The sequence below is a fragment of the Poecilia mexicana genome, unplaced genomic scaffold (genome assembly GCF_051168715.1).
Source record: "Poecilia mexicana isolate PSO_F unplaced genomic scaffold, ASM5116871v1 scaffold_7, whole genome shotgun sequence".
Classification (NCBI taxonomy): Eukaryota; Metazoa; Chordata; class Actinopteri; order Cyprinodontiformes; family Poeciliidae; genus Poecilia; species Poecilia mexicana.
Window position 1 is genome coordinate 30880870 of NW_028263376.1, and position 11079 is coordinate 30891948.

At 41.0% G+C, this 11079-nt stretch overlaps 1 protein-coding gene across 1 annotated transcript; it reads left to right on the forward strand.

The window, feature by feature from the left end:
- Positions 1-1359: 1359 nt before the first annotated feature.
- On the forward strand, positions 1360-6346 carry actr5 (actin related protein 5). Its single transcript, XM_014991178.2, has 9 exons — positions 1360-1877; positions 2150-2385; positions 2502-2671; positions 2748-2965; positions 3201-3365; positions 4644-4748; positions 4949-5088; positions 5268-5400; positions 5552-6346. The coding sequence occupies exons 1-9, from the start codon at positions 1494-1496 to the stop codon at positions 5873-5875; spliced, it is 1875 nt and encodes a 624-aa protein (XP_014846664.1). The 5' UTR covers positions 1360-1493; the 3' UTR covers positions 5876-6346.
- Positions 6347-11079: the final 4733 nt, after the last annotated feature.

The following is an 11079-nucleotide window of genomic DNA, read 5'->3' on the forward strand; positions in this document are numbered from 1 at the left end:
GTGGGTGGTAAGATTGCAGTTGTGAGTGTGTGTGCATCCATGCACGTGTGTCTAAGAGGGTGAGGTGACCCAGATCTGCTTATTAGCATCAGGAGGAGAGGGACGCATTCACTTAGAGCTTTGTGCCTGAGCAGTGAACTGTGCACGGGCTTCAGTGACACAACATCATGCCTCATACTGTAACCGCCCACAACACACAGGCACCCACCCACACATAAACACACGCTCACACACTCTTCTTACTTTTCATCTTGCCTCTCAATATCTGTGCTATCTAGGAAATAAACCCATCCAGAAACATTCACTTCTTGCCATCTTACTTTTATCACATTAATCTAATAACACATTTCTAGATAATTTAATGGTTAAAAATTCTGAAAAGAATAGGGATGTGTGTAGTTCCTGTTGAGTTTGTGATAAATGAAACTGAAACAGTGTGTGAAATGTCTATTTCCTTCACTTACTGACACCTAGGCTGGACTGAAAAGCACAAGAGTTCCCTTCAGAAACATCTGAAGCTTCAGCTCTTTACAGTCAAGACAGACAGTAATTCACTATTTGAAAGTATCACTGCTTGCAATCCATAACCTAAATGCAAAGTCTGAACACCATCCACTATCCCACAACCACACAGCCCCAAAGTCTTGTACAGGATTTAATCTGTAGCTTCACTTTTTGCATTCAAGATGATAATGGAAATGGAAAATAAGGGGGGGGAAACATGTAAGAAAGAATCAGAGTTTTCAGAAAGAAATATCTAACTTGAATATGGGTGTTCATATGAACTGTAGAACTGTAGTCTTCCTTACGGAAGCAGACCTCTCTAGTACCATAAAATAAACCGTTTCTTTGAGTCAAATCTAATTCAAATCGGTTTGGTGCGACCTCTGGTGGTAAAATATAATCATTACAGTTCCAGGCCACATTATGAGTGAGAAAAAGTCAAAACTGACCTTATAGTTTTGTGTCATATCATATTAATTCCCCAGAGAATCCAAGAATTATTGTACAAGTCATTTGACAATCCTAGAATCTGCTTTAAAAAGCATAAATGAAAAACAGGTTAATTTAACAGGACGCTCTTAGACTCCTCCCATGAAGTGATAAAAGATATATTTTTGAAATTTTATTGACAGAAGACGTGAGTTTGCTGCTTTAGGTAAAACGATTTATTTTTGAAGAAAACATGTATTAATACATGGAAATCAGATATGTTGTACAGTAAGGAGCCCGACTGGTGACGTGGGAGAAAAAAATACAAATAAAAATCGTGGCCACGACCTAACATAACTCGTGGGAACGACTTAGTATTTCGTGGCCACGATTTTTATTTAAAAAAAAAAAAATTATCCCATGTCACCCGACGGCCTGGAGGATGAGCAACGTTTTCAGTCATTATTTCTTACACTGAAACAATTAAAAGCAACTGGGAACTAATAGTTGGCAACATCTAGTTTTAACACGGCTGTATTTTGCTGTGACACATTTCAAATATGGCTTCTAAAGATCAACCGGTGTGTCAAATCTTCTCCTTCCAGGACTGTAAAACGTCCCCAGACCCAATCTTTGAGCTCCCGGCCCAGTGCATGACCCCCACAGCGGCCCCGATAGTGATAGACAACGGCTCCTTTCAGACTCGGGCCGGCTGGGCGGCTCCGGCGGCGGAGTTCGACTCTCCGCGGCTGCTTTTCAGGTCGGTGGCGGCTCGCAGCAGAGGGGCCGCCCGCAGCGAAACCCAGATAGGGAACGACATCCCGAATCTGGAGCCGCTGCGGTGGCTGCTCAAGAGCCAGTTCGACCGCAACGTGGTGGTGAACTTCGAGATCCAGGAGCTCATCTTGGACTATGTTTTCACACACCTGGGGCTCACCTCGGAGGTCAGGGAAACACGATGAAACTCGGTGAAAATGGATGAACCGATTAATTGGTTGTAATTCCAGGAAAGAAATGACATTTTGTGCTGGTAGAGCTTAACCAGCCTGTAAAAAGTGATTCAAAGAACAAGAACAGAAATTTTCCAATAATTTCTCACACTGTAAAAACTAAAAAATAAAACATGCCATTTAGATTTTTTTAATACCTTTATTTCTTCTGCATAAATTGTAAAAATGAGTTTAGCTGACTTTGTTTCTGATTCTCTCACATCTAGGGCAGTGTGGAGCATCCCATCCTGATGACAGAGGCCCCCTGCAACCCGCTGCACTGCCGGCAGATGATGTCAGAGCTGCTGTTCGAGTGCTACCGCGTCCCGTTTGTGTCTTATGGCGTGGACGGCTTGTACAGTTTCTACCATAACAACCAGAGGAACCTGCAGCGACCAAACACCGGCATCATCCTGTCCTCTGGCTACCACTGCTCTCACATCCTGCCTGTCGTCAATGGCAGGTGAGCCTCGGCACACGCAGACATCATCCTGAGTACTTCCACCCTATTTTGACTGTGTTATACTGTCACTTAATGCAGCCTTTCCCTGTTTCACCGGATGCGATTTTTGATTTCAGATTGGACGCTGTGAACTCTAAACGTGTGAACGTGGCTGGAAGTCAGGCGGCTTCCTACCTGCAGCGCCTCCTGCAGCTGAAATATCCAGGTCACCTCGCCGCCATCACACTGAGCCGCATGGAGGAACTGCTGCATGGGCACAGCTACGCCGCCGTGGATTATCACGAAGGTACAACACAGATTAACGTACCAACATCTTATTTTTATGTATTTTATTTGATCCCTTTGTTGTGCATGGTCTACAGAGCTGGAGAAGTGGCGCTGCCCGGAGTTTTATGAGCGGGAGGTTCACCGGATACAGCTTCCCTTCTCTGGGAAGGTGCCAGGTGGCTGCGTGAGTGCGGAGGAGCGGCAAGAGAGGCGAGCTCAGCAGCTCCGAAGACTTCAGGAGATCAACACTCGCCGGCGGGAGGAGAAGCTGCAGCAGGATCAAGAGAGGCTGGACCGACTTTTGGCCGTACAAGTAATTATTACTCTAAATATGTAAAAAAAAAAAAAAAAGTTCTCCAACTCTTTAAACATATTTTCAAACTACTTTTATTAATCACTAACAAAATATGTTGTTCCACTTCTGATGTAAACATACTTTGCTTACTCAGTGATTTCAGCACTGCAGCACCAACCAAAAGCCGAACAAACTGCAATTCTAAAAGCTGTCATTGTGCAGCACAAGAGATCATAGAGCATTGTGTGTGCAGGAGCTGTTGGAGGACGGCCTGCTGGATCAGTTCCACAAAAGCCTCATGGAGCTCAACATGGATTCAGCCGAGGAGCTGCAGTCGTACATCAACAAGCTGCAGCTTGCGGTGGAACAGGGGAGGCTGAAGCTGCTGCAGAGCGACGGAGCGGAGGGGAAGATGGAGGTACGACTTCTTCTCTTCAGCTGTTGATGTATCATTTAAACATTAGAGTCTGTACAAAGTAAAAACAGAAAATTCAACTAAATTAGAAAATAAACATGTTATCGACACTGATGAAGCATCAGCATAGCCTTCTCTTAGCATATGTGTGATCTGTTGTGGCACAGTTAAAAAATACGTCAACATGTGAAAAGCTCAGCCCTTTCTGTTTGGCTTAATATCAATACAGTGTATTGATAATCTGGTGATTATTTATTGGATCAACCAATTAATACTTGGATAGAAAAGGTTGGTTAGTAGATTTTTAAAAAAAAAACTTCAACCAGCTAAAGTCATGCCACTTGAGGAGTATGGATGTATTTACAGTCAAAGGTTTCTATTTTTCATAAATGCAAAATGTTTATATTTTTGTACAGTCCTGGCTTAATTACCTCTCTGAGGGTGTTGTTCTTTCAGCAAATTGCCATTTTTTGAGTCCCTATTCACGATTATTTGGTTAGTAGATTAGTTGATGATTGTCTCAACTAATCATCAACGAATCCTTAATTACAATCCTGGTATGTTGTCTCTCTGTTTGGATGTGATTTATTGAAAACACATCTTTAACAAGATCAACAGAAAAAAATGGTCCTCCTGCTTCATAAACTTTAAATTTTGCTTTGAACAGCATAAAAGTTAATGACTGGTGTTTCAGCTGCTCTCTAAGCACGAGCTGGACGCACGTCAAAGACAGACAGGAGTCACCAGAAACCGATGCAGTTCACTCTATGTTTAGGGAGAATCCAACTTTGTTAGCTTTGTAACATCAACATGATACAGTTTTGAACATGTACATGAAGCTGGACCTTGATTTTTCTTCTTAAGGTTTTGAGTAACTATTTCCTTTTCTTAATCAATGAAATAATAATGTGAAAACTGAATTATGTATTCACTCAGGTTATCTTTGTGGGATTAGTTTGTTAAAGTGAAACAGAGATGAAGCACTTTTTCTTTGCACTGTACGTAAATAAACGAACCATGTAAAATGAGCAGATTCCATATTTCCACTGCTTTGCATTACAGTGGGTATGCAAATGCCTGAGTAGGTAAAAGTCAGAAGCATTCTTAGTGATCAAGCTTCATCTGTAGTCTAAAAATTTAGATGACCTAGTTTTATTTAAATTTTTATTATTATTATTTTGTTAAGACTCCTAATGAATGTGCAGAATTTGTTCCCGCCTGCTGCAGTGGATTATCTGTGGCTGACATGACGCCTGAGGCTGTTCTCTCGCTCTCTGCCAGGTGTCGGAGTTAGAGCAGCCGGTGGATGAAGGAGACGGAGTGGCACTGATGGATTCAGACTTCCCCGAGGACCCGCTGTCAGAAAAATCCGCCGGCGTCGTTCAGGTAGCGGCAGACTGACACTGCAGATTCTCTAATAAATACATGGGAGCCTCATTAACGCTGTGCTGACGGGCCGCAGAGTGTGGAGGAGTGCCTGCAAGTAAACTTTTAGTCAAGTTTTCTGCTCGTGCTCTGGACTTTGCTCGGGGAAAAACAAGACGTTGGGACGGGACGTAAAAGGATGAGCTCGATCTGTTTTCCAGCCCGCCTTCAACATGGCCGAGTACCACCAGCTGTTTGTGGGGACGGAGAGGCTGCGCTGTCCGGAAATCCTGTTCCAGCCCTCTCTGATCGGAGAAGACCAGATGGGACTGATGGAGACGCTGCAGTATGTCCTAGCAAGGTAAGAGCACAATATTACACATCCACTTGCAGTAAGAAAACCCCTCACTGCTTTGCATTGTAATCGGGTGGCCAAAAAGAACCGTTTCTTTTAAAATAATCCACAACAGTGTTTTATTTTATGGAAATTCATGCAGTTTTATTGGAACTTTACATATAAATTTGTTTAACCACAAACAGATACACTCCTGAGCAGCAGGAGGCGCTGGTGAGCAATGTGTTTCTGACGGGAGGGAACATGCAGCACCCTGGCATGAAGGAGCGGGTGGAGAGGGAGCTGCTGGCACTGAGGCCCTTCCAGTCTCACTTCAAGGTTAACATTTCAAAATGTATTTTTAAAATAATGCATAATGTGACGCATAATGCAGATTTTGACGAGCAAAATTGTTTTGAATTGAAACCGGGCGACAAAAAAAAAAAAAAAAAAAAATCTGTATATAATATAATTTTACCTGCCTACACAGGTAACCATGGCTACGCGGCCGGGCTTGGACGCTTGGTACGGAGCGCGGGACTGGGCATTGGAGCATCCAGCCGCAGCAGGAGCAGAAGGCTGGATTAGCCGGCAGGACTACGAGGAGAAAGGAGGCGAATATCTGAGCGAACACTGCGCCTCCAATGTCTTTGTTCCCATGAAGCTCGCCAAACCGGTTCCTGCTCGTCCCGCCGAGCCCCCTGCGGCTCTTCAGACCCTGACAGGGGCCTCAGCCTCCGCGGCAACCGTTACAGCCGCCCCAGCTCCATCCTCATCCACAGATTCTGCCGATGTCAACATGGCTGCCTCCTGAAATGAGGAATATTCATTGAGTTCAGTTTGGACTGACGTGATGCTTTTTTTTTTTTTTTTTTTTTTTTTTTTGGTTTGATTCGGTAATCCCAACCTTTGGGTCCTTTGCAGTTGGATTATTGCATTATATGCAGCTGTAGCTTCAGCCAAACATTGCTACATCTTTTTACAGTGTTATAATTTTAGAGCTTTCCTCAAAGACGTCTTGGTAACACTTTATTTGAAGAGGTGTGCATAAGACTGACATGACACTGTCATAAGCATGACATAACATCTGTCATGAACATAAAGAAGTCTTTATGAATGTTTGACAGTTGTCATGAAGTGTCATTCGGTAAATAATGACACTTTTAATGCAAAGTTGCTCTAAAAGTTGCATTGAAAGTCCATTAAAAGTGCCAACTTTACATGATTTTGTAAATAATGACAATTTAATGCAAAGTTGGCATTTTTAATGGACTTTCAATGCAACATTTAGAGCAACTTTGCATTAAAATTGTCATTATTTACCGAATGACACTTCATGACAACTGTCAAACATTCATAAAGACTTCTTTATGATCATGACAGGTCTCATGTCATGTTTATGACAGGGTCATGTCAGTCTTATGCACACCCCTTCAAATAAAGCGTTACCAACGTCTCTTATTCAGACTATCCTTTGTGAGTCTTTTGTAAATTTGTAATTAACATCTGTGGAAATGCTGGTCAAAACTTTTCATATTGAATGGTGATCAGCTTTTAAGTTCTAGTGGAAACACATATTTCAATATTTTGTAAAAAGAAAAAAAACATGAGCTTTCTTTGTTTATTTGAAGACAGTTTTTTTTTTTAATAAAGTTCAGTCTGTTTCATCACTACATTTTTTTCTTTAATCTAACCTCTTCTCCTTAAGTTTCCTTTTTGTCCATTCATCACGTCTCTATTGGGTTTAGTGTAAACAAATCCTTTTTTCAGGAATCTAATTATTTTATGTTGCAGTATATTGTTGTTTCCACTAGATGGTGAAAAGAAACATAAAATGCTATGTCTTTCCATTTTTATATATAAAAACTACATTAAAACACTGACCTTTATATTTGCTTTACAGAGATCACTAAAAATCGCATTTCTACGTTCTTTAACGTACACTTTCATGTTTCACATGTCGCTTTCATTCAAACATAGCTAATCAAAAGAATGGACATATATCAGCTGTGCAATACAAAACATGGTATGCTTAACACATTTTTCTTCAAAACAATATGTATGGAATTGTTCAAAGAACAAGGCGGAGAAAAAGTAATGCATGTAGTTCAGGTAATAAGAGAGTAAATCTTTTAACACAGGTAGATTGCTGGATATTACAGTACAGAACAGGCCAAACTGGTATTCAGTGCCATCATTTCTTACCCAGTTTATGTTTCTGCTGAATGTCTAATAAACGACAGGGTCTCTCTGCACTCCCCCAAAGGGCTGTCCACTCACTAACACAGATTGTCTATTTGCATACATAAGGTTGAGAAATAATAAAAAATAAAACAAATGGGAAAATTAAAACCGATTTTGTGCCTATTCTCAAGAATCACTGAAAAGCAATAACCTGCTAAGCCAATCACCTGCCTCTGATTAGTCTAATTTACATACAAGTCTGCCCTCCAGGACGTGCAGCGCCACTGCAGCAGGGGCAACTCCTCCTCCTCCCTCCCCCCCCCGCAGAGCGCCAGTTTCGTACCTTACGCCTCCTGCGTGAAGACATAAGTTTTTTAGTTTTTTATTTTTTAAAGACAATAAAGTTTGTCCTCCGATTATTAGTTTTTAAATAAGTCCGAAAATCCATGCTGGACGAACAAAAGCAGGTCTGTTCGAAGACAAACATGATGAGTAACCCGCCCCTCTTTAGTTGCAGTTGGCCTGTGATGATTGGTTGATTTGTATGACTGACAAATGGAGATTGGAAAAAAAGAAAGTTGGCCAATCTGAGGTATGAGAAAAAAAAAAAAAAAAAAAAAAGGTGCCCATCCAGGGCGGGAACGGCTGACTCTGGAGCCCCGCAACGCTCCCCGAGAGTCAGCCCATGCCGCCGGGCCTGGCGCTACCGCAGGAGAGGCAACTCCTCCGCCTCCCATCCCGCTGAACGCCAGTATCCTACCTTACGCTTCTCGCGAGAAGGCGTAAGGCATGGGGCTTATGAAAAAGCCCCGGCGCTAAACCTTTTCCCTTTCGTCTCGTTGTGAACGAACTCTCATGTTCAGTCTATGCTAAGAGGGATAGACTGAGAGAGAGGTAAGGACAGGAAGGATAAACTATTCGATCCTAAGAACCTGTCTAACTGTTTCGTTCTGGAAGACGAAAATAAGTTTAGTGACCAAATGATCGTAGAAGACCTACATTCAAGGACTCTGGTTCAGTCGCTCATTGACGTCAATCTGTGACGTGTGATTCGGGCTTTGAATTTGCCACCGAGGATCACGTCATCAATGACGAGCTGAGAGAGTCACGTGCAGTATGAATGGAGGTCCTTTTCCTTTTTCATCTTGTTGTGTAAAGCCTGTCAAAATGAAACGTGTCAAATAAAATAAGCTTTTACCAGCTTTATATGAGCTGAACTCGCTCCCTTATAGAGAGAGAACGTTTATATCTGATGAGTTTTCAGTTTTACAAAAATTGACATGAAAAAGACCAAATTATTACAGAGGAACAACATTCAAAGACAGTCTAAAAATACTGATGTAAATTTGTATATCTAGTTCTACATATCTACATCATATATCTATATCACATGTCATGTGACTATTAAAGCTTAGTCACATGACACATATTGCCGTAAGTAAAACAGTGATTCTTGAGAATAAACAGGTCCTACGGATAAAGCACAAAATTTGAATGAAATATATACAAAATATTATTTTTAAAATATCTGAATAAACTAACCTGGGTCATGTGAGCACAACAATGTATATTTTCCTTGTCTTTGCTGAATATTTGTTTTATTTTAAACAAGATCCCTTGTCCCGGAGCAGAACTCAATCCATTATAATAGTTTAAAACAATTATAGAAATACTAAAATTATATATTATGACAATTAAGTATAAGTATTAATATAAATAATTATAAAAGTATCGATAAGTTGAACTCAAAATAATTTTTAGATATTTTCCATCTATGTTGAAATTTGTCCCTAGTTTTTGTCAACACCGTTAGACATGAAAAGAAAGTAAAAACATCAGGCATTATTGGGGGGCACCAGAACATCTCAGGACCCCATGACCTCTTCCTTTCTCTTCCTTTGCTAAGAGGGCTAATTAGCTCTGGTTAGCTTGTGTTATTCTTTAGTTTTTTCTTCTGTTTTATTCCTAAGTTGCTCGTCACAACCATGATGTGTCAACTCCATAACTGACAATTTACAAAACTTTGATGAAATTTTGTGAAATAAAAGCTTAATTTTGGTAAAGTGTAAAGATTTCATGGACCTGACAAGCTACAGTATGGCCTCCTTCAGAAAAACATCATATAAATTGAGGTAGTTTGGCATTTTGTGAACTCCGTCAGATGTCCACTCCATCAGAGTTTTTGGGACTCTTTCAGTGAAATTGTTGTAAAATCTCACTTAAATGTGCAGTTGAATCAGGTTAATGTATTTTACATGAATTGCATTACTTCACATGTATCAAGTTTCTCATTTTTACTCACTAGTTTGTCACCACTTTCAATTGTGTCAACTCCGTCATGCACTGTCAACTCCGTCAGATGGACTTTTTGCTGTTTTTTGTTTTAAATAATATTTATTTTGTTTCTTGAGAAGCATTTGTCTGTAAAATGAGTAAAAATAAGACTAATAGGGTATTTTAAAAAATAATTTTATATTTATTTTTGTCAGATGGTGATGACAAACTTTTGGGTCAGGTTGATTAAAACTTTAATAAAAAAAAAATGTAGCAAGTGGGAGCCTGCACCATAGCATCTTTACATTTCCTAAACATTATTTGTTATATTTGCATATATAAGGTTGAGAAATAATAAAAAATAAAACAAATGGGAAAATTAAAACCGATTTTGTGCCTATTCTCAAGAATCACTGAAAAGCAATAACCTGCTAAGCCAATCACCTGCCTCTGATTAGTCTAATTTACATACAAGTCTGCCCTCCAGGACGTGCAGCGCCACTGCGGCAGGGGCAACTCCTCCTCCTCCCTCCCCCCCGCAGAGCGCCAGTTTCGTACCTACGCCTCCTGCGTGAAGACATAAGTTGTTTTTTGTTTTTTTAAAAGACAATAAATTTTGTCCTCCGATTATTAGTTTTTAAATAAGTCCGAAAATCCATGCTGGACGAACAAAGCAGGTCTGTTCGAAGACAAACATGATGAGTAACCTGCCCCTCTTTATCTGCAGTTGGCCTGTGATGATTGGTTGATTTGTATGACTGACAAATGGAGATTGGAAAAAAAGAAAGTTGGCCAATCTGAGGTATGAGAAAAAAAAAAAAAAAAAAAAAAAGGTGCCCATCCAGGGCGGGAACGGCTGACTCTGGAGCCCCGCAACGCTCCCCGACAGTCAGCCCATGCCGCCGGGCCTGGCGCTACCGCAGGAGAGGCAACTCCTCCGCCTCCCATCCCGCTGAACGCCAGTATCCTACCTTACGCTTCTCGCGAGAAGGCGTAAGGCATGGGGCTTATGAAAAAGCCCCGGCGCTAAACCTTTTCCCTTTCGTCTCGTTGTGAACGAACTCTCATGTTCAGTCTATGCTAAGAGGGATAGACTGAGAGAGAGGTAAAGACAGGAAGGATAAACTGTTCGATCCTAAGAACCTGTCTAACTGGTTCGTTCTGGAAGACGAAAATAAGTTTAGTGACCAAATGGTCGTAGAAGACCTACATTCAAAGACTCTGGTTCAGTCGCTCATTGACGTCAATCCGTGACGTGTGATTCGGGCTTTGAATTTGCCACCGAGGATTGCGTCATCAATGACGAGCTGAGAGAGTCACGTGCAGTATGAATGTAGGTCCTTTTCCTTTTTCATCTTGCTGTGTAAAGCCTGTCAAAGTGAAACGTCTCAAATAAAATAAGCTTTTACCAGCTTTATATGAGCTGAACTCGCTCCCTTATAGAGAGTGGACGTTTATATCTGATGAGTTTTCAATTTTACAGAAACTGACATGAAAAAGACCAAATTATTACAGAGGAACAACCATAGTCATAATATAAGCATAGACGCCTCATGGACC

What these genes read in the sequence shown, in the direction of transcription:
- actr5 (XM_014991178.2), top strand. Translation starts at nt 1,494, where the DNA reads ATGGCTTCTAAAGATCAACCGGTGTGTCAAATCTTCTCCTTCCAGGAC. An exon ending in ACCGACTTTTGGCCGTACAA is followed by an intron (nt 2,966 to 3,200) that starts GTAATTATTACT and finishes TTGTGTGTGCAG; the next exon opens with GAGCTGTTGGAGGACGGCCT. An exon ending in GAGCGGAGGGGAAGATGGAG is followed by an intron (nt 3,366 to 4,643) that starts GTACGACTTCTT and finishes GCTCTCTGCCAG; the next exon opens with GTGTCGGAGTTAGAGCAGCC.